Raw genomic sequence first — 27406 nt, 5'->3', positions numbered from 1 at the left:
TGCTTAATCAAGGTCTCAGATGTTGTGTGAGCAGAGCTAAATATTTTCGAGTATAAAAAAGATAACTCCAGCCATTTTGCTTTGCTAGAGCCAGTGTTTGTCTAACTGTGTAGTAACCGAGGATACCATAAAGGACATTGATTTGTGCAATTTCTTACTCTGAAATTAATAGAGACAAGCAGATATAAGCAATGCATCCTAAAAACTTTTAGACTCATAACATCTCTGTAAAGCTGCTTAGTTACCTTTCAGGCTACCTTGTTTACCTCAAGATACAAAAAACCAATGCCTTTAGTTATATTGCATCTGACTCTATTGGGCTTGACCTAACTATGATCTGTAAATGCTATGACAATAGCAATATTCTATAATCATGGCAGAAGAATAGAAAATTCATCTGTCTGAAAAAACTCATCCAACGGTGAAATCTGACAGTCAATGCTGACAAGTACTATGAGTAAAGTGCCTTTTTCTCAGCTGAAATTTGACCAGGAACCTCAGGGGTAGGAAGCCTTCTCCTAAAGAACTGACTGAAAGATATTTAATGGTTCAGAGTAACTAAGGATCTGTTTCAATTTCTGCTGGTGGATAGACAGTGTGAAATGACTAAACAGAGAGTTCCTCTACCCTTTTGTTCCCCCCACCTCCAAACTATCAGACCAGAGAACAACTGGTGGGACATGAAAGTGCCCTGAGAGCACGTGGTTAGGAAAATGACAGCCTTGGGCAGCTTTGTGGGTGAGGATCAGGATCTGCAATTTGAAATGGAAAAGAAACAGATTTCTCCGTACTGTGTGGGGGTTGAGATAGAAAGGACAGGAGGGTTTCAATGGGCGAGAGGTGAGCTTAGTTTCTGACACTATTCTCCTCTTCATCCACCTCCTCTGGCAAACTTTGCCTCTTGCTCTCTCAATTGGAAAATACCCCCTGACACAAAGGGGGTTAACATGAGGCACAGGGGAGAGGAAGAGACAGCAGGGAGCTAAAGCCATCAACTGTGGTTCATTTAAAGAAAACAGGGACCTCCGAGGAACCTGAGCAGGACTTTCACACTGGTGTAGGATGGAGCGGCTCTGTTTTAATCACAGCTCAGAGGCCAGGCGGCAGCTTCAGCACAGCCGGGGATCGCCCCGGGGTTGCCGTGCCCGCCCCCCTGGCCCCTCACGACCCCTCACAGCTCGCTCCGCGCCAGGCCCGTCCCTCGGGGCCGGCGCTCCGCCCCGGGGCTGCGCGGCCCGTGCCCGCCGGGGGCCGGGGCTGGCGCTGGGGCGGGCCGGGGGAGGGCTCGCCCGGCTGCGGCGCCCCGGCCCGGCCAACCCGCGCCCGCCGGGGCTGAGCCATAAAAGCGCCGGGAGCCGGCGGGGCCGCGGCTCCAGCTGGCGGCAGCCGTGCCGGGCACCCGTGGGGTGGGCAGCGCGGCCGCCGCTCCTCAGCGCAGGGACCGCCGCCGGCCGCCCCCAAGATGCTGTTTTGGCACACGCAGCCGGAGCATTACAACCAGCACTCGACCGGCAGCTACCTGCGGTGAGTCCGGGCGGCAGCAGCCCTGGCACGGGGTGGATGTTCGGTCGGGTAACCCCGGCCGCCTGCCCGCCGGCTTCCCTCCCGGTGCCCCGCCGCGCCGCTCCCTCTGTCTGAGACACCGTTTTCCTTTTTTTGCTTTCTTTTGTTCCTTCTTTATTTATTTTAGCGCCTAGTTAGGCAGCTCTCTACAGCGTTGCTTTTTGGCTTGTGCCCGGTTCCTTCTCCGGGCTGGGTAGCGCAGCTCCAGGGGAGGAGGTGCGGCAGCGGCGGAGCGCTGTCAAAGGTCTGAGGAAAACGCCTGTTGGCAAATTGAGAAGGCAACCAGTTTTCTGGGGATGGGATTTCTTTCTCTGCGTTTTAGGACGATGTGTGAAAAGCGCAGAATTTCACTTTCTGAACTTGCCTAAACCAGCTTTTTCCTGCCTCCGCACAGTTGCGTTCAATTAAATGTGCCTAATTTAAGTACAAGGGCTGCTAAACAATAGTCTGTGACATGTGTAGCGCAAACCCGTGTTTCCTCCCTCCAAACGATGTCAAAGCAGGCAACTTTGGGAGTTCCCTTTTTGCTGAGTGCTTGTGAATTATTTCCTTTCTGAAGATGTAAAGCTCAGCCGTCAGCTGGTGGTAGGATTTTGCTGAATTGTGGCAGTGGAGAACCTGGCTGTGGCCCAAGAACCCTGACTTTCAAATGTACCCCCAAATAACCACTCTTGAGAGAACATTGAGTTTGTCTGGGGAAGCACTTTGAATGCAGATAATACTTCTCTCAAGGAGACATGCTATCTTGACTATTCCTGCTGCCTATCAGTGTACTTGCAAAGGAATTTTATTTTGGACTAAATAATAATCTCCCATTATCAAATGATATAATATTGGGAGATCCTTGCCTTCTGGCAGCTTTTTCATTTCTTCGTACAAGATTCTTCATCTCCTCCCACTATGTCAATAACTCAGTTTCACAACATGTATGTGGCAAAAGTCTTGTTCTCTTGCTTTGCACTTGCAAATCTGATTAGTTTAGGACAGTGAAAATGGTACGAGCAGAGGAGCATCAGCATATTCTCCATTAGAGAGTGTTTACGGTGGTCAGGCTGCTGCATTAACTCCATGGATTTGTAGCAGGAGTGCTACAAGATCATTAGGTCTAGGTCAGGCTTTACTCCACAATTTAAATTCTCTTTAATGGGCCAGAAAACATATTGGCTTATTTTTGCTGGCTTGATGCTAGCTGGGAGGTAAAGGCTATCTGTTCTGTCAGGAAAGCTGCTGGTATGGAGGTGACCTGTTGGTGTTTCAGGAACAAACTTCAGCTTTAGTGAGTATCTGCCTCTGTTAACATGGTGGGTTTGATCTGGGATTAAAATCCCTGTAACTACTTTTATGGCAACAATGCCCCCAGGTGTTTTCAGGGGAGGTTGGTTGAACAAGACCCTTGTTTCTTTATGTAGAGATGGCTAATTCTGGCCAATTCACTTTCCATGAGACTGTGTCAAGACATGCATTTTTAACGGGGGCATTTTTCTGCTGAGCAATGCCTTTCTGAAGGCTTTCCATACCCCCTTGTAGTGACTGTACAAGAAACTGAGATAGTACAAGATTTGACATTACTGTAAGAAAATTTTGTGTAAGTTATATTTTGCAGAGATCGAGAGCTTTCTGTCTATTTGAGACATCTGTGTAAGTTCTGCTGTACCTCAGTGGTATTTGTAGCTGGAGCAAGATGATGCTACAGAAAAATTCTTGCAAATTTTCATTCATTTTTAATGGAAATGCAGTATGTGTTTTACCCTCTGTTCTGTCAGCTGACTGAACTCTCAATTAACTTCCTTTCATTCCAGGTATGCAAACTAATTGTTGTTTAAGTCCAGAACTGTAAATCTTTAGCATAAAGGTGAAAATTGGGAGAGTTTTAAGGAGTTCAGTGTTTCATTTCTTTTAAGGATAGGAACTGCTGTAAAAGCCTGTTTTTCCCTAAACTTGATTTCCAACTTTTGAGTGAAGAGTTGAATAAGTGTTGTGATGGCTTATATACTTAAAAATTCTTTTGACCTTATTCTAAGTTCCCAACACTTATAATAAGGTCGAATGCTTAAGAAGGTCTTGACCCGAAGCAGTTATACTACAGGCCATTAGTTTAAATGCTTTAGGAATAAAAATATTATTAACTTGTGTGGCTTTGTTAGAGCTTTAATGTGGTGAAGTTTTCCAGAAACCAAGTCATGGATTCCTCCATGCTTGCAGAACTCAGCAATCAGACAGCTGTGCTGGCAGGTGTAGGGGTGCAAAGAGCCTGATGTGAAATATGGTATTTAAATTTTGACTTCCCCTTGCCTAAATATCTCGGCTGTTTCAGGTGACTGTATGTACAAATTCCTCACCCCTAACTGTTAAACCCAGGCCAGATTTTGTGCACTGTTTCTGCTGAACTGCAGAGGTTCTCGGGCGCTGGAGTTTTTGACCTGCTCTCATCTGTAAAGCCATAGGCATTCAGAGAACATTGTGCAGAGCAGGTTAGGAGCAAATGTTGGCATCCTTAGGAGCAAATGTTGGCATCCGGGCTGAGTGAGATGACTCCAGGCTGAGTGAGATGACTCCGGAGCAGTATCAGATCGTGCATGTGTGTGGAGCAATGCTATCTATTTCAGAAATCTACTGCAGGCATTTCTGTCACTTCATTGCTGTAGTAAATCATCGCTAAGGGAAAAAAAACCCTCTCTGTGGCAGCAGTTAGGCAAGAGCTGTGATTATGTCAGTAATGCCAGGAAGCAAATGGGGCTGGATGCCTTCGAGTGGCTGATAATACTGGGGAATTGGGGTTGGAAGAGAGAATGGAAACAGAGATGGGTGTTTCTTTTCTTCTATCTGCTCCTAAAACGGCACAATTTGCTCTCTGGCATTGTTTTCCATTAAACAGGAGTAACTGTGTTTGAACCAGGCACTTGAGCAGTTTACTCTAAACTGCTGCACTGTTTCACTGATGACCTGGGTAACCTTCAAGGTTGTGAGTGCTATGAATGGATCATTAACTGAACAGGCAAGGAAAAAATTCATAATGTCCTTTCAGGGTTGCGTGCCTGTACGTGCTGGATGGTTTTTCTTAGAGCATTTTGTGTATGGGGTTGTCAAAAGGAGCAGAACTGCAGCCTGTGTAAAGAGAATCTCAAGTCTTCACACATGTGGAAGAAATAGAGGAGAAAAAGAATCACTCATTCTGAATTGTCACCGTGTTCAGTATAATCCTCCTAATTTGGAAGGGTATTAATGTTTTAAGTAGGTGGACACAATGAGCAGCAGCGTTAGTGGCATAGGAAGGCTAATGTGGTTCTTCAGTATCAGACAGGCTGAGATAAAGATGCTTATTCCTGGCATCTCATTTTGTACTAATCAACTCCTCATTTGTTGAGCTCTCAGCCTTGCTAATACCAGTTCTGCTTGGGGATTAGTGTGGGTTGGGATCAGCCTGGGACTAAATCAGCAGGCAGGCCACTATCAGCGTTTTGTAAAGAAGTGGGAGCTGGGGCTTTGTGCATGTCCTAATGAAGCTGCTCCCACGCACCTGTGTGTGCCTTTACAAAGGTAGCCCAGTGCTGACTTAAGAGCTTTGTGATTCCTTGGGACCAGGTTTACTAGAATGCAGGGAGATATTATGAATAAATTAATCCAGCCATTCATGCCATCATTTACCTGAGTATCTCCTTTGTACACCAGAGCTGTGTCTACTTCTCACCCATGGCTGCTACTTGAAGACCTTTTACTGATCTGACATTTGGCTGTCAAAGTGCCTTTTCCTGCCTTTTTTTTTTTTTAAGGCTTTTATCTGAGAACTCTATCAAATATGTCCGCTAGGATGAAGGATCTATTTTGATATTTTTTTTTTCCTCATCAAGAAGATTGCTTAACTGAAAAGTAAATCTGATTTATTTCTTAAAAACTTGCATTAATTCTCAGACATACTCTGTTTTGCCAGGGCTATGTTCTTCTGTGTGCAGTGCTGATACCCTAGATGCAGAAGTTGCTTGGTTACATTAAACAGGCCAAATTCTTCCTCTTTTAGCCATTTTAACCAGGTGTTTCTCCAGAGACCACCCCCATTATCTCAGCTAATGAGAACCAGATGCAGATTGAGGCTAGAATAGTCCATAAACTTTTTTTGACTGTGTATAACTTGTACATTGCAGAGATGTCCTTGCGCTGCCGATCTTCAAGCAGGAAGAGCCACAGCTGTCTCCTGAGAACGATGCCAAACTGCCACCCTTCCAGTACGTCCTCTGCACAGCCACCTCCCCCGCTGTGAAACTGCACGAAGAAACTCTGACCTACCTCAACCAAGGTAGGGTCTGCAGTGCACTGAAGGAGAGGATATTTCCTGGGAACAGTTCATGAGATTTGATCCCATACTTTGCCTTACTGGGAGGGCAGTAGGATTGGAAAAGAGGGATAGAATTGGGGGGGGAGGGTGGAGGAAAGGAGGAATATTTAATTTTCTGCATTTAGATAGCAGATTATCAACTATTTTAAAATAATGAAATACCACTGATTTAACTGTTGACTTAAGGCAGTTCCCTTGGCAAAGTACTGGCTTGATCTCAGACAACTTAAGCTGCAGCCTCCTGCCTTCATCTCACAAGGCCAGACTGATGAAGCAGATTGGACTGGGTAGGGCTCTTACCACTGCAAGTCCCCCAGCACTGCTGGAGGGCATAGCCAGGGAATGATTTAGCAGGTATCCAAGGGCTGCTCTGAGGTCTGGGCAGAGACATCTTTCCAACAGGCTGGCTGGTGGCTCTGCTCAGTGCCTAACTTGACAAGTTGCAAGGGTTCAGGGCAGCAAGGTCTTCTATAGCCAACCTCGCAGAATAGTTCATACTCCTGGATAAACACTTTGTTTCTCTGTGTTCTTTTCTTTTCCCCGCTTTGGCAGCATTTGTGCAGACACATCTGTTGTTGGTGTTTGGCTGTCACTTTGCAGGACCTCCTGTGCATGGGTCTTGAGGGGATCAGACCTCTCAGTACACAGATTACGCTAAAACATATTTTCACTCAGTTTCTGCCAGGCTGTAAAAAAAGGGCCTAACAACAAGCTGAAGGCTGTCTGCCCTCTTACTGAGATCCTCTCCTGCCTCAGGATACTGCTGAATCTCTTTAAGCTTCATGCACTGAGTGGGATGCTCACTTGGGTGCCTCCCTGGATAGGTTTCTCTTAACGCCGGTAGAAATCGGAGCCCTGACCTCCCTTGGACTCTGACCTCAGGTGCAGCTGGCTGCTGGATCTGTGTTGACAGCTGGTAGACCCATAGAACCCCCACAGAAAGATCAGTGATGTACTGCAGGCTCTACCCAAGGAACCAGGTATTTCTGTCATGTAAGCTGGCACTGTTCTGTCTTTCAGGATTAAAAGATGCTTGGGATATGTGACTGTCATCTCAGTTTATTCATCTAAACACAGCAGATCCCAGGAGGTTATAATGGGGCAATATCAATTGTGAGATTGAGATGAGCCTTCTATGAAACACAATTCTTTCCTGTATTGGAATAAAAGATTTTTTTTAAATGTTGACAGCCAAGTATTTTAGCAGTGCCTACTCTTTTTACCTTGGCAGGGACAAAGTTAGACAACTCCTAGTGCAATACCATGAGATTTTTAAAAAAACTGTATGACTGGAGCAATCCATGTTTTCCTTTGCAAAGTAAGACTGTTACTGCCTTTTAGATAGACCATGTTGTGTTGGCTTTGCCCTGCTTACTATTGCAAGGAATTGTCTACTGCTACATCTTGACACTGCTTCCTGTTTCATTGTCATTTCTTGGATATCATCTATCTTTCATCCCTCAATGTGGGATGTGTCTTTGCAGAATACAGAAGAGCATGAAGCTGGGCAGGCCTGGAGGAGCAAAGCAGGGTTGAGGCTGGCAGGAGCTGTGCAGAGGGGCTGAGTTGGGAAGCTGGAGTATCTGGTTTCTGTTAGTGGGCTATTGGTGAACATTGCCATGGGTCAAAAAGGGATGAGGATTTAAAGGCTCTGTCAGAAAATGAGTCCCCTTAGTAGAGTTATGTTCTATGAGTTTGAGGAGGTGCATGAAGGGGACCTTGAGACAACTGAGGTTTCTGGAACCAATGCTTGTGACATGGGAGAAGAACTGGCTGAGTCCAAAGCACTGTGACCTAGCTACAATGCCGCATCTTGTGAAGCAATTTAAGACTATTCCTTATACCTTATCAGTTTGTGCTGGACACCTCTTGCACCTTAACCTCCCTCTGTGTTTATCATGGATTGGCCAAGCACTGTTACATAAAACTTCCCTTCTTGAGTGTTGTGATGGATTACTTCAGCAAATGGGTAACTTCATTAATGAATGTCCCTCTGCCCTGCCTGTGTGTCAGTCATGGCTGGCTTGTAGTAAGATAGATACAAAGACAGTGGCTGTCCCAGCAGCACCAGCAAAGCAATTCACATCCAGTGTGGTTACTTTCTCAAATTGTGAGTAAGGACTTGGTGGTTTCTCCTTGCTGGGTGATTCTTGCCACTTGCCGTTCAAATCTTCCTTCTCAGCTTTAGCTCTTCACCACTCAGTTATGACCTTTTGTCACTGTGAAGCAACTCTGCTTCCTGCCCTGAAACACATTCTCCACACATGACTGGTTCAGTGGTGATGAGTGGACCAGCTCAGGAATGTCCATATGCAGAACTGACTGCATGGAAGAAAGCTCTGTCAGACCTGGCCTATGGGCTGTGGAAAGCTGGAAGTACGGGGTAGCAAATTGAAGGCCAAGTTGCATAGCAGAGATAGAAGAGGAATCAGTGGAGAGTTTCATGTGAGATCTGAAAAGACTTCATGTGGTCTAGGAAGGAGGACTGTCCAAGTGGCTGTGTTTGTGTACAGGTGGAAGAGGGCTCCAGGCATGTGAGGCATAATGGCTTCTCTTGAGCCTTGCTTCTTGCAGGATAGACCCAGAGGTCTATCAGTGGTGTTGAGGAGGAAGAGGTCTTTGGCCTGGACTCTCCTCAAGGATGGGGGCTGAGAGGACTCTGGAGCTGGAAACCAGAGACCAGTGTTTGCACAAAGGGGCAGGGGAAGGATTTGCGAGGGAGCATAATGGAGTGAGCTTAGCTGTTAAGTTGACTTGGGGACATTCAACAGTGGCAGAGTCCCAAGTTTGTCTGCTCCAGTTTGAAACCATGAGTGTTCTCTGGCCACAACTCTAGAACCAGCCTGTAAATGAGGTAACTAGAGTCAAATCTGTAGCTTGGTTTCCAAAGACTGACTCATTACACTTGTCAGTCCCAATCTCTTTCCTCTCCTGCCTTCCCACATTCCTTGGGAAACTGGAGCCAAATTGAACACAGCATTAGTTTGTTGATCCTTAGGGCAGTTCCTTCATTAAGAGGTCTTTACAGGATCTCAGGAGGATTACTCATCTGATGGGACAAAGTACAGGCTTATTAGTATGGTGTCTCAATACCACTCCACCTTCAGTCTATGAGACTGGTAAAGGTGCTGTCCTTGCACTGCAAGCTGCTGCTGGCATTTCTCCCTTGGTCGGGGATCACATCTGTCAACAGAACTACACTGTCCAGAAGTCTGCAGCACAAACATCCTAACGGTTCTGGAACTAGCCTGCCTTTTAGCACTGTTTCAGTGTCTCTTGTGGATAGGGATTTTCAAACAAACAATCAACCAGCAACCATATTACAAACCACTGCTTCAGCAAGATGGCTTGATGCAGTGCATATTCCATGGTCTGCAGTCATATGGGGTGTGGCTTGACCATGGCTGGTTGAAACCAGTTTCAAACATGGACACAAATGGATGCAAGGAAAGGTGGTTTGAGAAATTGCAGCAGGAGGAATGTGGAGGAAACAAGTACTGTGTACAGTAGATCTGAATGCTAATAAATGTGAGGAATGAAGTAGTTATTTTAAAAAACAAAATGTCAAAAATCACAAAAACCTGAAAGTCATTGCCCAAGGGACTCAGCTGGTAGTGCCAGAACCACATGTGGACTGTGAGCTGTTCAAGTCATGATTTTGTTTCATGACCAGTGTTGGGCTGGCTCAGAACTTCAGTTGTTAATTACTTCAGCTAGAGGGAGGCTAAGTTTGGTGGCAGAGGGTCACTGAGAGCTGTGTGAGAGATCCAGCCCAGTGTTCCAGTGGTACTTCAGAGTAACTTGCCGTCATCTGCCTGTAAAGTGTTCTTGGGCTCTGTTCAGCTCTCCCGATCTGCAGTGTGTGACTTGTGGTTCTTGGCTGTGCAAAGATTTTAGCGTACAGCTGGCTAGAGTTTGGAAGGCTGGACACCTCTGCTTTATGGTGTCTTCCAAGAGTCAGCCTTAGCGCCAGTCCTAGATGGTTCAGAAGACAAGCCAAAAACCCAGGCCATGAGGGAAAACCACTAATATCTGAGAGAACGTGTGATTTTGGGAGTGTTGCTGTAGAGGTGCATTAGCAAACAATGCCTCATAAACCTAATGATGGACTTGAGTCTGGGTCACACCTAACAAAAGCCCAAATTTCAACCCCAGGGTGCTAAGGCATATATCCAGGTTCAAGATATGTGTGCATAAACTGGTACATTTTAAATGGTGCTGCCTTAAATCTGTTGGGTGTTGTCCTGCCTCAGCTCAAGTGCAGATGTGCTCCGGTTGCTTCTCCAAAGAAAGGTGCAGGAAGCACTGGGCAAGAGGTTGCTTTGGAGTAGATACCTAATTGTTTGGGTAGGAGATGAAATTGCTTACAGAAGGGGGAAGAAGAGAGCCTTTGCCTCCCTTAAAAACTCTAAAGCTCAAATTTAGTTGCCTAATCCACAGCAAGAGAACCCAGTTTTAAACACTGAGATTTACAGTAAATGAAAAAAGCTGTTTTATATTGACGTTAACTCCTACGTAATTGAGTTTTTATGGGGTCACAACTGCCTGGATGTTTATACTTTTCCTGGAATGGTTCTTTATTTGCCTAAATGAAGTGTAGAGAAGGCTGAGTGACCAGCTCTGGCTGGGTGTGCTTCTGGTTTAATTATAGCTCTGTTTATGGGGATATTTTTGCTTTGTCCCGTGCTAGGAACTACCTCTTTTCCTAACAGTGACTGCCATCACTGACCAGGCCCTGGGCATATGTAGGAGCTCCGCTGCTGGTGGCTTCTCCCATGTGGACAAACGCTCCACCCTTGCCTGAGATCACAGGCACAACAGTGGCTTTGTGCCATTGAGACTGTGAGTACCAGGTGCTCCCTGGTTCCTGCCTACCCACCCATGTATCCTTTTTCTGTAATTATGGGATGCCATACTGCTCCTTGAGCCCTTTCCACTCTGTTCTTGGGTTTAGATGGTTTAAAAATGAAATGGCTAACAATTCTAATTTGTCTTTCCCATTTCTGAAAGTGGCTTTTGGTGTTTTTGGTTCTTGTGGTGCACTTCATCTTTGGAGAAGGAATTTGTCCTCCTGCCTGACTTTGAAGACAGCTCTGAGTAGGTTCTGGTGTCTCAGCTGAAGCCATTAATTGTGCTAGAAGCAATTTCCCCATATGTTTGGCAACTCTGTCTTCACTTGGCAGCCCAGGATAAACAACCCTGTCTCCAAACCACACCATCCCAAAGCTCACTATGAATCTTGCTTCAGATGACAGGGCACCTCTGTGTAAGTAGAGCATCTGACTTCTGTTGTCCCGAGGAAGCTAGAATCTCAGTTGTCTTTTAACCAAGAGGCTGTTTTCTATTCTTTTTGTAATCCTTTCTTCTGTTGCTAACATCTGGATGAAATTCAAATGGGATTGTGAGCTTGCTGGACTGTAGCCTGTGCACAAATCCTACTGGAAACCCCTAGACTGCATTTTGTTTCCCCATAAATCTTCAATATCTGTGAAAAAAGGGAGTGCTCAGAAGTTCCTCAGAGTGTAGTAAGAAGTATGAAAATACTGGGAGGATTTTTTCCTGATTATTTCACATAATTTTTTTACTTTATGTCATTATCCATATCTGAGATTCCTTTAATTATGACAGAATTTTTTGCCTGTGATTTTACAGGATTTGATGTTTGTGTGAATGCTACTGTCAGTGTGAGGTGACGTAGAAAATTAGCCTCCTCTAATTTGTGCCTTAAAAGATCACATTTGAAGTAGCAGTAAGAAGCTTGAGAAATACTCAGGTTTGACCTGATTAGCTTTTTTTTGTAGGAATAATATACATTTTTATAAAAGAATATACTTTTTTTCCTAAAGAGGTAGGGCGGAAAGCACCTTTTTTTTTTCCTCTTATTTGCTTCCTATGAAGCATTTATTCTGTGTCCCTGAAACTAGACAGCAAGCAGTGAAATTGCTCCTGTCCCAAGCTTGGTGCCACGTTTATGACTGGTGTGGAAGGAACAGTCAGTTTTGTTCCCATCTCCTTTCCTGCCCTGTGGTAGCAGCCATGGGTGGGAGTGGGACTTGATTCTCCCAGTTTCCTATTGTAGAAATGTGGTGAAGGAAGGGACTTAACCTGAGGGCATCTAAGGGAGCTGCTAGGTGGGGTCAGGAGTCATACTCAGCTCTTCTGCATCCCTCGTCAGCACCCTCACCCAGGGCCATTCTTTTTAGTTATCTGAAACTCAAGTAAATATTACACACAAAGCTACTCCTTCAGAGCTATAAAACCTGTTGTCCAAATTGACTTAAAACAGGTTGAAACCAGAAAAAACCTGTATTTTTTACTTACATAGAGAGGGTTGAGGTTTTCTGAGCTGGACAGATGTGACTAAGATAATCCTGAGTGTTACAAGTACATGCGAAAGAAGTGGAAATACAGGAAGAAATTATTTTCACAGGGTAGGTATTTTTCCAGCTTTCCACTGGAGGTCCATAATTTTTTTCACTGATGAATTTGTATTAAAAATCAGCATTCATAACATGGTTTAGCTTAGGTGAGATCAAGTGGAAGTCTATGCAAAAGACACCCAAGTGCACACAGTGAAGTTAGCAACTAGAAGTGGTTTTGTGTCTGCTGGCTTGTTTTGTGCCCTTGATTCAAAGTGAGACTGTATTCTTTGGGGATTTAAATGGACCTCCCTCTCTTGAGTGGAAACCATTGTAAATGAGGAGTATTTCTGTTAGTGCCTGTTAGCTATAAAGTGTCACCACTGTAGAATAGGCCATCTTCAAAAGTCTGTGGAGAGTAGGACTCAGAAAAATGTTCATATAGTAAATGAGCAGTGAAATTTTCCTGCAGCAAACTTGGCTCTGAGGCAGCTCTTTGGCTTTCCCACAAGAAAGAGGTAGGGAAGTAGAAAAAGGAGGCAAGAAAAACCCTCCTTGAGTTGGGGGCACATTGTAAAAGGAGGAAAAACATAAAAGCAACATGATGACAATGAAGCTCTGTGGTGTGGTGGTAGAATTAGGAGTTGAATTGCTGTGCTGTGTTCCTGTAGCGTTGTTGCCCTGTTGGTAGGGGCAAGCAGAGCAGGAATCCTCATTGTTGAACTCCTGGGTACCAAAACATGGTGGAGCTAAGGGGGTTTTGTGCAAGGAGAGAGAGGCAGGAGGCAGATGAAGGCCCAGATTGTCAATGCTAAAGCAAGGTATGTGTAAATTGTGGTTCTGATTGCCACTGTAGAAGCAAATTCAGAAGGAGACCACACAAAGGAGTCAATGAGCATTGGTCATGATTGGGCAGCTTAGTGTAGATGCAATCTGGACACTGAATACCAGAAACTCTGAAGATATGGCAAGGAAGGAAATGCTGGCTTTACTGACCCTGCTCCATTCTCTGGCTGCTGTGTTGGAGATGGGATGTGGGGCAAGATGGGCCTGCAGTGTTAGAATAACTCTAGTGTTCCTTTTGCATTTCTTGGCCCACAGCTTGTCCTCCTTTGCAGGATTTCCATGTTCCTAGCATAGTGGGAACTTCCAGGGTGGCCTATTGTGTAGCTGGTGAATTCATAATATCCGCTGGATAAACATCTACAGCATCTTGTCAAATGAGGCTACAGTAAGCAACTGCAGAATATCTCACTGTCATTTGTGGTTCAGGGATTGAGGTTTCTGCTTTTGCTTCTTGTCCTGCAGTGTCCACACATGGGACACTTGAGCAAGTCTTTTATGCTAATTTTTATTTTTGCTTGTGACTGGCGAAAAAGGTGTGTGTCATCAAGCGTGCAAGTTCACATGCCAGCTCTGCCACTCTTGTCTGTTTACCCTGAGGGCTCATTAATCTTTTTTGTCAGAAAAATCTTTGTGTGTGCCTGATGCCCTGAATAATTGTGTTTGGTTGTTTCAAAGGTGATCCTCCTGCCTGCTGGATATTCTTTGGTTTGGTATGATAAATGCTTGCTCTTTTTTTTTTTTTTTTTTTTTTTTTTTTTTTTTTTTTTTTCACTCCCCCTCCTTCTGCATGGTGCATTTGACTGTCAGCATTCCTTTGCCTTTATCTGTGCGCTCCTTAGGATGTCCATATAAAGTTGCTAAATGGAATTTTTATTGGCTTGGCTTAATAATCAAACAGTTTCCAGGCTGGTTCTGTCTAGTGTTGTGTGGATCCATTCTGAGAAAGAGGACACACTGTTGGTTTTTGGTTTTTTTTTTCCTTTTTCCACAGGCTTGTGTTGGGGATATTGCTTATTCAAAGGTTAGGGTTTAATTAATTTCTGGAAAGGCTACTTTGTTAGATTAAGTAAGGCCTGAGTCATATCAGCCCGGAACATCAACATCATAATTGGAAATTAGTGCATTGTATTGGTGTATTGTGCAGAAAACCACAAAATGCATAGTGCAAGTGGCCCTTGAAATGTAATGCCAAAACAAAGAAAAGCAAACAGGATATTGTGGTTGTGTAGTAAAATGACCTTTGAACAAAATGTAACTTTGAGCTTGAAATAGTGATAATATTTTGATTCAGAAATTACCTAAAATTTCTATGGCTGTCTGAATTCAATGGAAATCAGTAAGCTGATAAACTTGTACCTTTTGAGCAGGTGAAATCATTCCTGTGTTGAACTAAATTATTTTTCATCTGTAGTAAGTGCTTGATTTTAAATTCTGCTGGCCTCACGTCAAGTGGCCATGCCCATATTTAACGTGTGCTAATTATCAAAGACAATGCAAGTTTAAAAAAATAAGCAGTCTATAAATCCTCCTTCAGATAGGTGGAATTGCTTCATGAATTATGAACCAGGAACTCTCTGGACCTGGGTGGTTACTATTTTACTGGGTACTACTTTGTTTGTAAAGCGAGTTGCTCAAACTCTAGCCTAGGAGGAGATTACATGAATTTCCTTTTGCCCAGAGAATGTCTGATTAAAATAGAAATTACAGTATATCGTCACCTGCCTGGGTTTTTATTGGTGCCCCTGAAGCTTTCTATGAAGTTGGGAGACAAACTGCATCTCAGGAAATGTGCTGTGGTTTTCTGAATATTTATTACTGTCCTGTTCTCTGCCTGAGGTGGGGAAGAAGGATTGTGGTGAGTGAGGGGAGCACTGGGTCGCACAGTTGTGCCGGAGGCTGCTGCAGCATCAGCTGTGCTGGGGATTGCTTGCAAAGTGTTGCCTTCGTTTCAGGTGGTGACGGAAGTGCTTTAGGTGCCCCTGTGCATGTGCCCAGTATTACATCTGACCTGGGCTATTCAATCAAATCACTGTAGTCTCAGCACTGGTATCCTCTCCTCCTGTCTCCAACTTTACCACCACATATTGACTTGGAAAGTTGTAGTCTGACCTGTATTAATCTGTGTTTCCATCTGAGACACATGGAAAAACTCAGTATTGGGGGAACTCTGTATTCCAGCTTTCTTGTGGGCTTAGCTAGTTGTAGTCTAACTTGGGAACTGGAAATGCAGATTGTTTAGTCACACTTACAGACATGTTTCTTTACAGATTTGGACACCTGACTAAGAATGATCTGTTACTGATTTAGTTTTAGCAGAAAACTGTCAGTGTGTGCCTGCTTATGCTGGTGAGTCAGTGATGCAGGATTCATAAATGATCTGTGTATCAGAGCCAAAGATTTCTTTGCCCTCTTTGACGCCAGGGGGAGTTCAGTTTCCTTCAGGTTAGATGGCTATTATTTGCTTTATTTTACAGAGAGGTTTTGTTTTCTAGCATCCAAGTGGTCATTCTTTAGAGCCTTTTTTCTCTACAGTAATAATTGCAGGGCTGAGATTGTAATTCACCATTTCACTTGTTTTGCTGGTAGCAATGGTGGAAAATACAGAGTGACCAAGGTTTGGAAGGTATTTTCCAAGGAAAAAGTATAATCCAAGCAGTTTGGTGCTATAAAAGTACAAGTATCTGAATGCTGTCCGTGCTAATAAATTCTGGGTACCATAAACCACAAAGCAATGAATTTGCTAGAAAGCTTTAAGGAGAATAAATTAAAAACCACTATGAGAAGATAGATATATAAGGGAACTTTGAGGAATTGGGACCAAATTCTCACTGACAGTTTCACAGAGAGGGGAAAATACCCTCATGTTTTCTGAAGCTTGGCTGGGAGCAGTCTTGTTTGATAATCATGTAGCAACTCAAGTTAAACATTCATAGTTCAAGGGAAAAGCAGTTAGCATAAAATACCATTTTGATTGAGGTTTTTTGTAGCATAAACTGCATTCCAGGGCTTCCATCAGATGACCCATATATCTTTCATCAAAGCATGTTATTTCCTCTTTGGCTTTCTGTTTAATATTAACTCTGTCTACACTGCAGTTTCTTTTTCACTGGTCTACAGGATCTGTTTCTGATTCCTTCTGAGGTGAATCGCTCCTGTCAGGTGGAGATGTATGGTGCCCACTGCCTGCCAGGCTGCAATTCTGCCCCTATCCCTGCAAGGGGGTCAGAAATGGCATGCTGCAGAGTTTTTGAGTGCTTGATGCTAGTTTGAAAGGAACATGGATGATGTTTTTATGCCTGTTATTTTCTTTTGTCTCATTGTAACTGAAGATAAGCAGATCAGGCTGACCAAAGTGTGAGAGTCTCAGTGCACAAGGGTGTCCCAAAAACCTGCTCATTCCTGAGATAATTGCTGAATGGCTGACAATGCTTCTGGTTTGACCATTGCCTTCCTCCATAGCATAGCTCATACCACTACATTTTGCTGTCCTTGTTACCCCTGAGTACAGTCACAGATGTATTTTACTGTCTCTTGCTTTCAAAACCCAAATTAATCTTCTGTAATGATTAATTAGCCTCATATTTGCATGGGAATCAACTGTAGGTGGAAGAGCTGCTTGGCTGTATAAATGGGTTCAAGATTATGAACTATATCACTCTGTAGCTGGTGAAGTGTATCTCCAAGCTGAACCACTGAGCAGCCAATTTGTACAACACTGATAAACATGTACAGCAGATGTGGCACTTAGGGACATGTTTTAGTGATGGACTTGGCATTCATAGGTTAATGGCTGGACTTGATGGTCTAAAGAGTCTTTTCTATGATTCTGAGAGAAAACCCATTTTTTTAACCTGACCTTGATCTTTTTTATGCTAACATAACAATATTGATGATGTACATATCTCTAAAGTTTGCCAGGTGAACAATAGTAACATGTGTCAATGGGAACATTAGGAAGTCTTGTGAGTTTAAGTGTGGAAGACCTCAATTTCAGGACTGTGGTTAACAACATCCACTTTTGTCTAGCAGTCTTCAAAGGCAAGTCACTTTTGTAATTTTGTTTTACTTATGTGCCAAGAGATGGGTAAAGATTGGTCCATGTTGCCATGGTTATTTTGGTACTTCATATGGTTTATTCTTTGCTCTCCCAATGCCCTAAGTCACTTGCTGGATTCAAGGGTCATTTCCTGTTTGCAGAACTCCTATTAACATCAGTAGGGCTGTTGTGCAAACATTTGGGGCTTCAGTATGGCCAGTCTTGTCCTTCCTTTTTTTTTTCCTTTTCCTATCTGCCAGCCAGCTGAATAAGCACAGTTATCTCTGTGCTCTGTGGATACGGTCTGTACTCATGTGGATGGGATTCTCAAAAGGTGCTCTGCCTCTCTGACACATCTGCTATCATAAGTCTTCCATTTCTAAATCCAGATCCAAAAATGTAGCATTTTTGTCTCTGCTGGTAGAAGCTGCTTAGAGGGAGATAGATCTGCTTTGCAGTTTTCTGCAGGGCCAGTTCTGCAGAGATGCTGGTTGAGCCAGAAAAACCAAACCAATCTCCTCCTTGGTGCCTGCCTTGTCATACCCTGTGCATTTTTCAGGGAAAGGGAAGATAAAGATAGAAAGATGAACAAGAAAAGCTAGCTATAAGGTACACATATGCTCCATTAATCCTAATGATCCTATCCTGCCTTGGTACTGGTTGCAGTCTTATTTTAAAGACTCGGTGTAGTACAATGAGCTTTTGTACTGTCTTAGTAATTTCTGTGTGTAAGGTATTGAGACATCAGTCTCCTTTGTCTGCTGTCAGCCTTGAAGAGATGTTATTTCATAAAGCAGTTAGCTGAATTCTGTTGAATTGACTAAATTCCTTACGTCAGGATGGTGGTGGGGTGGTGGAGTGTGTAATCCCTTCCCGGAGCTGGTCCTTGCACATGCTGTAATACCCCATTGCTGCTTCCACACACGTCTGAAGGAATATTTACGCCCTTGGCAGCAACTTTCCAGGCCTTATAAAGCAAATTTTGTTTTTGTGGTTCACCAAAACACCTTGCAGGCCTGACAGCTTGCTGAAGATGGCAAGATTTTCCCCAGTTGCCATTCTCTGCAGAATTGTTCTGGACCTGTTGTGCCAGCACCTCTTCACACAACCATTGCTTTGGCAGAATTGCTTTAGCAGAAGGGACAGACAAAGGCAGCGCTGTTACAGCCATGTGGCATGGGGGGACAACTGCCTCAAGCACCCTGGTGACTTTCTGGAGGGTGACCAGAAAACCATAGCAGCCCCGGGAGACAGCTATAATCGATGCCCTAATGCAGAGCTTTTAGCTGCCAAAAGACAAACCTTCCCCTCAGATTTCTGCTGTGCTTTAGTGCCTATCGATTACTGGGGCAAATGCGTTATGTTAGCAAAAATAAGCTTTCCCTGATCAAACGTATGCTTTATCAGCCACATAAATGCCAGCATGACTCTCTCATTGCTACAACATATTAAACACCTTGGAAATGTTTCCTTAAACTCTAGGTCAGTCTTATGAAATCCGTCTACTTGAGAATAGGAAATTGGGAGAGTTTCAAGATTTAAACACAAAATATGTAAAGGTAAGGAGAAATATAGATTTCTTTTATTCCTGCTACTACATACAGCCTTTAATGAAGGGCCTGACCTTGCTCCCACTGAGACAATGGAAAACACTTTGCCATTGTTTTTAATGGAAGCAGGGGTGATGGAGTTGAGTGCTAGTTTCATGGGACTATGCAGCTTGGCTTTGCAGAGCTTCAGGGGAACCTTTATTCTGTTTGTGATCGTGACCCCAGAGTTTCACTACGAATGTTGGGTTCAGGGGAATCCCAAAGTTCAGTGGTGAACATGGTCAAAGCTGTGGAGAGGCAGACTTGTCTCCCTGCTGAATTGCAGCAACATGCCTGGGTTGTTATGTGACAAATGGAGGGCCCGGGTGTTTACATAGTTCTGCCAGGCAGATTCTGTATAGCTTCAGTTTACTTTGGTAATGGGCATAACAATGAACATACAGAACTTGATCATTTGGTTTGGGGGACTTTTTCCTGTTGTTTCCTCCACTGCCAAAACAGTTCAAATTCAAAAACATTGGTCTGGACCCTGGTTCTGGATCCAACCTTCAATTCTTGACTTTCTGCCTCAGGATTTCCTTTGAGAAGTGGGAACTAGTTGCAAAATTAGTATTCCAATTTAGATTTCAAATGTTGTCCAAGTTTAGGTTGTTCCCTGTTTGTCTTTTGGCCCATTTCAGGTAGTATGTGGATTGGGATTCCAATTTTGCAGGTGTTCCCACTGTGGCTTGTTTGCATCTGGAAGCTAGGGTTTGATTTGGGCATTTCTCAGGTTCACTGGCAAAAGTTGCTCACTTGATACAGAAGTCCCCAGCAAGAGTGTGGGCTTGAGAAACTGGGATGTTAGGGGTCATTAACTCATGTAAGTGTAGCACTGTGAATATACAAAAGAACATATTAGTTAGGAGTACTTAGGACTTGTCTGCCCTGGGGATTGCCCTTATTCCAGCCTTTTTTTCTCCAGTTTTTGGCATGGCTGCACCATTGCAGACCAGCCTGCTGTTACAGACGCTTTCCTACTCTACCTACTCTTGTTTAACTACTCTGGGGCAAATCCAATGACTGGCTCTTAATGGCTGGAATAAAGTTTAATTCCCACTGGCAGGGTGTCTGGACATGTCAGCTCCACTGGGGCAGGGACAGGTGAGCTGGCTTCTACATTTGCAAATCAGAATGGGATAATACTGGGGTTGGGACATGGTACAGTTGCATTAAATATTATCCCCCTATGAGCTTTTTTGTGGAGGGGGAAGTGTGTTTCTCTCAGAGGGTCCCTTAGGAATTTGATACACATGGTGATGGGTCTCTTAGGTAGACCCTTCAACTCTCCTCATCAATGAGGGTGAGAAGCATAACAGATCAGCTTTTGCTTCTACTCTGGAAAACCAAAGTCACCTTGAGACATCCAGTCATCTGGATCCCATTGTTCATACTGCTGTCTTTTTTTAAACAGAGTATAATTCGTGTAGTTTTCCATGACCGCCGCCTGCAGTACACAGAGCATCAGCAGCTCGAGGGCTGGAGGTGGAGTCGGCCTGGGGACCGCATCCTTGATATAGGTGAGACTATTTCATTGTGGCACCTCTGCAGTGTTGGGGAGATCAGTGGTGCATGGAGTGTTTGCATGTGTGTTTAGGTTTTTTAGGAATCCTGTATGTCTTTGGGAGGGAAGGAGATCTAGCACTATAGGTCCCAGGTAGAGATGTCTTTGATGGCTTCGCTTTCACATGCATGTTCTGATTGTATGGAAATGCTTTCTCTTCTTCAATTTAATATTTTTAAAATTTTAGGGGTTTTCTTCTACAGATATCCCGCTGTCAGTTGGTATCTTGGATCCCAGGGCTAGCCCAACCCAGTTGAACACTGTTGAATTTCTCTGGGATCCGTCAAAGAGGGCTTCAGCATTCATTCAGGTAAGAGATAAGTCATATTTCTGTTGTAGATACAGTGGTTAGATACCTCTTAAAGACCTGGGGAGACAAAATAGCCAGTACATGAACAAGAGAGAAGGATGGTAATGATAATTACTAAGTCATGATAATCATGTGTCATTAATTTGTAGGATACTCACTAAATCAATTTGCTGGCTACCTGTTAATGTTGGAGTACTACCTGCCACTGCCAGGATTTTCTTTAAAAAAGTACTCAGACACGGGTGTTGCTTTCTAAGCATAGGTTTTGTTTTGGGGAAAATGTTTATAACCTGTTACTTTTCCTTGCTTTGCTCTTTCATGACTATTTCTCATTCTGAGCATCAGCGATCTGTTTTTAATATGAATGAAGGATTTACTTAAATCAAAGGATGCTTTTCCTGATGCCCTGTTTCTTTCTGAACTGCTTGTTCTCCTGATTATTTTGTTGAACAGAAATGAAAACATATGAACTCTTCTGCGTCTTTTAGTTTTTTGAGAGGAGCCAAAACCTCTTGTTCAGGCAGTATCTGAAATTTAGATGAGCACAGATTCCAACTGTCTCCAGAGATGAGCACAGTTTCTGTTTTGCCAGGTACATTGCATCAGCACAGAATTTACTCCACGGAAACATGGAGGAGAGAAAGGGGTCCCCTTCCGAGTGCAAATTGACACCTTTAAGCAGAATGAAAATGGTGAATACACAGAACACTTGCATTCTGCAAGCTGCCAGATCAAAGTGTTCAAGGTATGAGGTGGTTTTGGCTTTGTCATCAACTAGATTAAGGCACAGGAACATGCAAAGATTGAAGATGGTATAGGAGCGATGCAAATATTGGAGTAAAAGAACGGACTTTTAACTGGGAATGCTTAAGATCTCAAACAGACTCCAGTGCACATGATGGTATAAACACTGAACTACACAGCAGTTCCAGTTAAAGTGTTGCACTAAGACTTGTGCCAGTCCATTGTACTTCAAACACTGCAAAAATACTGAGATATTTAGGGTATCCAGTGTGTTTTGATGCTCCTAGGACATCAAAGACATCAGGGCATCTTCAGTTTCTTTGATTGAACCCTCCATGAACAATAAGATTTCATTTAGGAGATCTTAAATACTTTGTTGTTGTTGTTGGAGCAGAGTTTGTCTCTGTGATACCTGGAGGAGAAAATGACTGGGAGAAAGAGCATCTTAGAAGCTCCTAATCCGGGCATGGCAGACCTATAGCTGCTTAATGACAAACTCTCCATAGGCCTGTTTTCTCAAGGGATCTGCTGCTCTAGTTTTGTTCTGTCAGTAATATCTTTCTTGTTTCTGGAAAGATAGTACAAATGCCAGTTGAGGTGCATAACTTACAGACTGAAATAGTTGGAATCACATCTCAGGACTGTGGTCAGCCTGTTTCACAATTGCAGTAGGCTTAGTGGTGAATGTACAGAAACAGTAGGGATGCTTGATTAATTCTTTTGTCTAGAAAATGCAGATCTGATCTTGTTTCATATGTAGAATTCCCATAAAACTTAAGGAGGCTTTTGTGAACAGATTAGATAAATCTGTTGGCCTCTGTCTCCAAACTTGTAATGCTTGGCATAAGGGAGAGCCTGTGCTTGTACTTATAGCCTAAAGGAGCAGACAGAAAGCAGAAGACTGACAGGGAAAAAATGGAAAAGAAGACCACCCAAGAGAAGGAGAAGTATCAGCCTTCCTACGAGACAACTATTCTCACAGAGGTAAAGTGTTATAGACACATCATGCTACATCATGTTGGGAGATAAATTTAAAAGAAAACAGCTTCTGAGCCCTGGAGATTGCCTTGCGGAGACATGTGTGCTCAGATCTGAGTGAAACTGAGAGTGGAGTGAAATTATAAAATGACTCACTGCTGAAATTTATGAAAGATGCCAAAGTTTCTTATGTCTTGGGGTGTGAACTAACCCTTAGCAACCTGGCTTTAAAAAAAGAAACCAAAAACCAACAACTTTCTCAATTTTCACCACTATGCTCCTGGGCACTTGTCATGGCCCTCAGGTGCCAGTTGTATAAAAATATGGTTGTCTGTATTTTTTTTCAGAACTGCTTGGCAAAAGCTCATGTTGGAGATGGGACACTTGAGCAGATGAATAGGCTGTCTGATTAAATTATTAATCTGTTTTTCTGTGAATGTGTCTATGAAGCTGTTGTTACATGCAAGATTCTGGGTTGTACTCTAGCAATATCTTGTGTCTTATATCCTGATGCATCTGCATTCTTTTTTTTCTTTTTGGAGCAGCTTGCTGAACTTCCAAAAATGATATTAATTATTCTTAATTTAAATCAACTTCCTATTTGTGAGATCCAATCTCTCCCACTCCATTTTCCTCATGTTGCCAGGAGCAACCAGCATGTTTTCTGATTGACAGACCTAATTCTACTGAGTTGGCAGATCTCAGACTCTCCCTGTGGGCTCTAATGCACTTTGACATATTGCGTGGGGAAATGTGGGTTGCCAAAGAGTTAAATATTTGCCAGTGCTTGTGGAGATCATAAAATATTTGCTAGTGTTTGTGGAGATGATAAAGCTCCAAAGCTACACTTGCTGTCTTTTTATCATTGCAAACAAGGCCACTACAGAGTATTTTCTTCAGCTCTTGGTGGTGGGGGGTTCAACAGGGCTAGATTTCTCCTGCTGATTACTGTGGCTTAAATTCAGAACAGAGTCACCAATTCTATCTGGGTTACTCTGGTTTTACACTACTGTCATGGAATGTGGTGTCTGACCTATATTTTGTGAAGGCTTTTAGTATCTTTGTGTCTGCCTATCTTAAATTTTCTCCATTTAGTACCCGTTCATGACTGGAGCTGTTTGACTAATAGCCAGAGGTTTCAGCAGGCTGATTCAAATTCTGCTCTTTTGCTGGTATAAACCTGAAGCAATGCCACAGGAGCATTTTTGTCTCTTGCCTGGATTTAATTAGAGATTTATAATTGAGACCAGGGGTATTTCTGTATCATTGCTGCCTTCAGTCTGAGTTGACTTACTGGCGTTGCTCTGACTTACAGCTGTGCACACTTTGGCCCAGTGTTATTTGGGGACAGGCTTTGTGAAATGGGAGAAAGAAATGTGGAATGCGCAACTGGAATCAATCTTGGCCCCCTGACAGCCCACTTGGAGAGCAGTGTAGAAAATCCATGGCCTGTCTCCTCCTCCCAGCAGGAGTGATGAGCTGAAGTTAGTGGTGTGGCAATAACATGAATGTGGTATTAGAGGAGAATCAAATCCTTTATTTCCATCCTTATGAAAGTTTCCCCGCTGCCTTTCTTCCAACAGTGCTCTCCCTGGCCAGATGTGCCTTATCAAATGAACAATGCTCCATCTCCAAGCTACAACAGTTCTCCCAACAGCTTCAACCTCGGAGATGGGTATGTAACAAATACATGCTTTATCTTTCCTGTTGATATGGTAGCCTTTGTGTGTCCATGCATTTCATACCCTGCAAGATGATGTTAAGGACCTCCCCCCTTTCTAGCAAGGAGAAAGTATTTTCCAAAAGCTTTTAAGACCTTCCATCCAGGAATTCCCTGTAATGCAGAGTACTGTTTGTATGTGCCTTGTTTATGTGGTGGCTGGAAGGGGAGCATCAGAGGCCCTCCAGGGCAACTCCTGGCAAGAACACAGCATGCCCTGTACCACCAATCCCCAGTACCTTCTCACAAGTGTGTTAGAGGCTTTCAGCACCTCTTCAGAGTTGGTGTTTCTTCCTTACTTTCTGTCTTGAGGTAGCTTGGGGTGCTCAATTCCTAGGTGAATGACATGTAAAGAAATCCTGTTTGGGGCAAAACAGCCTGGGTTTTGAGATGCTATTTCAGAACAAAGGACTAATGAAGACTAATGTTTAATTCATTAAATAGCCATCATACCAAGACAGCTCTAGTGATTCTGAAATGCTGAAGATGGTAACTGGTGTCAGAAAGGTACAGCAGTGTCCCTCAGTACTTATCAGTCCTCCCTTCTGCATACTTCCCCTTAGGAATTAGATATAGGTCTTTTTCTTTTGGTAGGACTCTGCCATCTTATTCCCTTCCCACACAACTTAATTAGCATGTTGTATTAATCCATGTTGTATCACTAATTTTCAATGAATCCCCTCAAACTATGAAAAAAAACAAACACTGAAATTACAAAATTTTGTGTTAGTAGAGAAATCTGAGTATTTTTTTCCTTTGGTAAAATCCCTGATATGTTTAGGAGTCCCGTCTGTGTTTAGGAGAATTTAGTAGAAATGTGGTTTTGCATGATTTATGGCACTTGACTATGTTAAAGATAACACCAGGGTTGAATAATAAGGTCCTTTATTCAATTTTTGTAAAGAATTATTATTAGACAATGGATTTAGTTAGGATATTTCTGGCTCATAGAAATTTCAAGTTCAGCGACCCTGTAGGTTACAGTTTTCTTGCTTAGATTATGTCACATTAGTGAGTCAACCATATGGAAAAGCTTGATTGAGGTCAGTAAGCCTGAGTTTTTTGTCTCAGTTTTGAGGAGGACCTCAACTGACCAACAAAAGACTCAGGTAGAGAGGTGGTTTTTTTTTTTTATTCTTGTTCCAAATTTTGAACACCTTTTTAAAGATCTGATAGACAAGTTGGATGTAACTTGTGGAAGTTGAGTCAAATAGAGGAGGGGGAAGAGGATGGACACTGCAATGTAAAATTTAAAATAATGTGTTTTTTTTCTCTTCCAACTTTATATAATTTCTTTTAGCAACAGTTCTCCAACCCACCAAATGGAGCTCCTGCCTCCCAGCAATGATGTAAGTACTTGAGATCATGTTAATGTGGTGCTTTTCTCTTTTAGGACACTGGTGAACAGTTCATTTCAAGACCTTCTTATTCTTTTTGCAATGTAGCATCTCCTTCCTTCTGCTTCTATTCAAGATGCCCAGCAGTGGCTTCATCGTAATAGGTTCTCTCCATTCTGTAGACTCTTCTCAAGTTTTTCGGGTGAGTTTAAACAGTCCCAAATATTCTGGTTGTTTTCTCTTCTGTAAGTGCAGCTCATGTAGCATCTGCTGCTGGCCACTTTTGATGGGATCCTTGGTCTGATCCAGTGTGGTTGTTTTTTGGTTCTTAGATTAGTTACCATTTGTCAAAACAGTTTGTAGACCTACAGAGTAAGTAAAACTGGAATGAAATAAGTTAAGATGGAAGGGACTTCCTAAGTTCATGAAGTGCAACTTCGAAGCAAGTCCAGGGCCTTGTGCAGTTGCCTTTGAAATCTCAAAGTCTGGAAATTCCACTGTCTCTCTAAACAACCTCTTCAAGTACTTAACTATTTTGACAGTGAAAATGTTTTTTCTTGCATCTAATCAGCATTTCATCTTCTATCTGCTGCCTCCCATCCTGTCCCTGTGCATGCTTAAGAAGCATCTGGCACCTTCACTGTACCCTCCCATTTAAGTAGTTGTGCACACCAGTAAGATGGTGGAAGGGGCAGTTGTTAGAGGTGCTGAAACCATGAGGAGACGCTCTCTGATTTGCAACATGATTAAATAACTTGGTGAATGTGACAGTTACAGAAGACCAGGTCATTTTAATGGCCAGTGTGAAATATCTAGCTTGTTTATGAGTTGGCTAGAGAATTTTCCAGTGCAGCACAGTTCTTTTGGCAGCTTACAGCTTTGTTTCACAGTGATTGATTTAAAGGGCACACCTCTCTGAATTTGCAACTTCTCTGTATAAATCTATCTGGTTTAGCTTTGTGGATTCTCTACACCCTCTACCCCTGCCCTTTTCTGCTGCCCATATATACTATTTGGAAGCTAAGATTTGCTTAACTTCTGAAGGAAAATCAATTTGAAATATGTAGGTGCCGACTTACTGAAGATGTCCAAAGAAGATTTTGTTCAAATCTGTGGGCCTGCTGATGGAATTCGGCTTTTTAATGCAATTAAAGGAAGGTTTGTACTATTTCCTTCCTATTTTATGATCCCTTGATAATTTCAGTTTTAACTGGAAGTTAATCCTGGAGCTGTAGCATTTAGACTACCTTTTAATACTTCGGAGAGGTTTTCTCAGGGACTGGAGATCCCAATGATATTCAAGTCCAGGCACAGCTCAGAAATGTTGCCAAAACAAAGCAGCATAATGAGAATCTCTAGTGGTTTATTTGCTACCAGCTGATAGCTTGCATCCATTTCACGAGATACACAACCTACAAAACCCTGTGATGTTCATAAATTCTACAAGTGACCAGGATTTAAATCAGTAGAGGCCAGTATGATGAACTGCTTAGCAAGTGCTGTAAACTGTTTATTCTTACCTGATCTTGAAAAGATTAAGGTTCTCTGCATCACCTCCCAGGGGTCTCTTGCTAGACATCCTAAGCTGTTTAGTCACCAACATCAAGGCTATCCCGTAGTTTGTTACTTTTGCATGGCCTGAATGATTCCATCTCTTACTGTGTGATAGCTGACTTGGAACTATTTCAGATCTACTAAATACTGTTTTTGATTAATCCATAGAAATGTGAGGCCCAAGATGACAATTTATGTCTGTCAAGAACCAGAGCAAAACAGGTCCCATCTCCACCAAAAACGAGAAAATGGAGATGGCAGTCTTTGTGGTAAGTTCTTATTTATGGAGTTTGCTAAACACTTACCTGGTGAGAATGCTGCTTTCTGCCTGAGCTCCTGAGTGGGACAGCGTGGTGTCCTTAGTGTTTGAAGGGATCCTGTTTATCCCAGTTTTGCCACTTTGGTTATGGTTTCATGGCTACAGATTCCAAATGGCAATGTCTGCCTGGGGGACAGACCCAGCTTACAAATTATCT

General features: G+C 43.1%; 1 protein-coding gene across 1 annotated transcript in view; it reads left to right on the top strand.

Moving 5' to 3' along the window:
• Positions 1 to 1356: 1356 nt before the first annotated feature.
• Positions 1357 to 27406, top strand: part of TFCP2L1 (transcription factor CP2 like 1) — a 35441-nt gene continuing 9391 nt past the window's right edge. The window contains exons 1-12 of the mRNA XM_053947726.1: positions 1357 to 1524; positions 5703 to 5854; positions 18617 to 18693; positions 20138 to 20243; positions 20491 to 20597; positions 21190 to 21342; positions 22215 to 22325; positions 23903 to 23994; positions 25340 to 25388; positions 25485 to 25578; positions 26444 to 26534; positions 27099 to 27199. Of these exons, the coding sequence (XP_053803701.1) occupies positions 1463 to 1524; positions 5703 to 5854; positions 18617 to 18693; positions 20138 to 20243; positions 20491 to 20597; positions 21190 to 21342; positions 22215 to 22325; positions 23903 to 23994; positions 25340 to 25388; positions 25485 to 25578; positions 26444 to 26534; positions 27099 to 27199 (1195 nt within the window). The 5' untranslated portion in view covers positions 1357 to 1462. The remainder of the gene's footprint in view (positions 1525 to 5702; positions 5855 to 18616; positions 18694 to 20137; positions 20244 to 20490; positions 20598 to 21189; positions 21343 to 22214; positions 22326 to 23902; positions 23995 to 25339; positions 25389 to 25484; positions 25579 to 26443; positions 26535 to 27098; positions 27200 to 27406) is intronic.

Source organism: Vidua chalybeata, chromosome 7 (assembly GCF_026979565.1).
Source record: "Vidua chalybeata isolate OUT-0048 chromosome 7, bVidCha1 merged haplotype, whole genome shotgun sequence".
NCBI lineage: Eukaryota > Metazoa > Chordata > Aves > Passeriformes > Viduidae > Vidua > Vidua chalybeata.
Note: the sequence above shows the minus strand (reverse complement) of the source record. Positions and strands in the feature narration are given on the sequence as shown.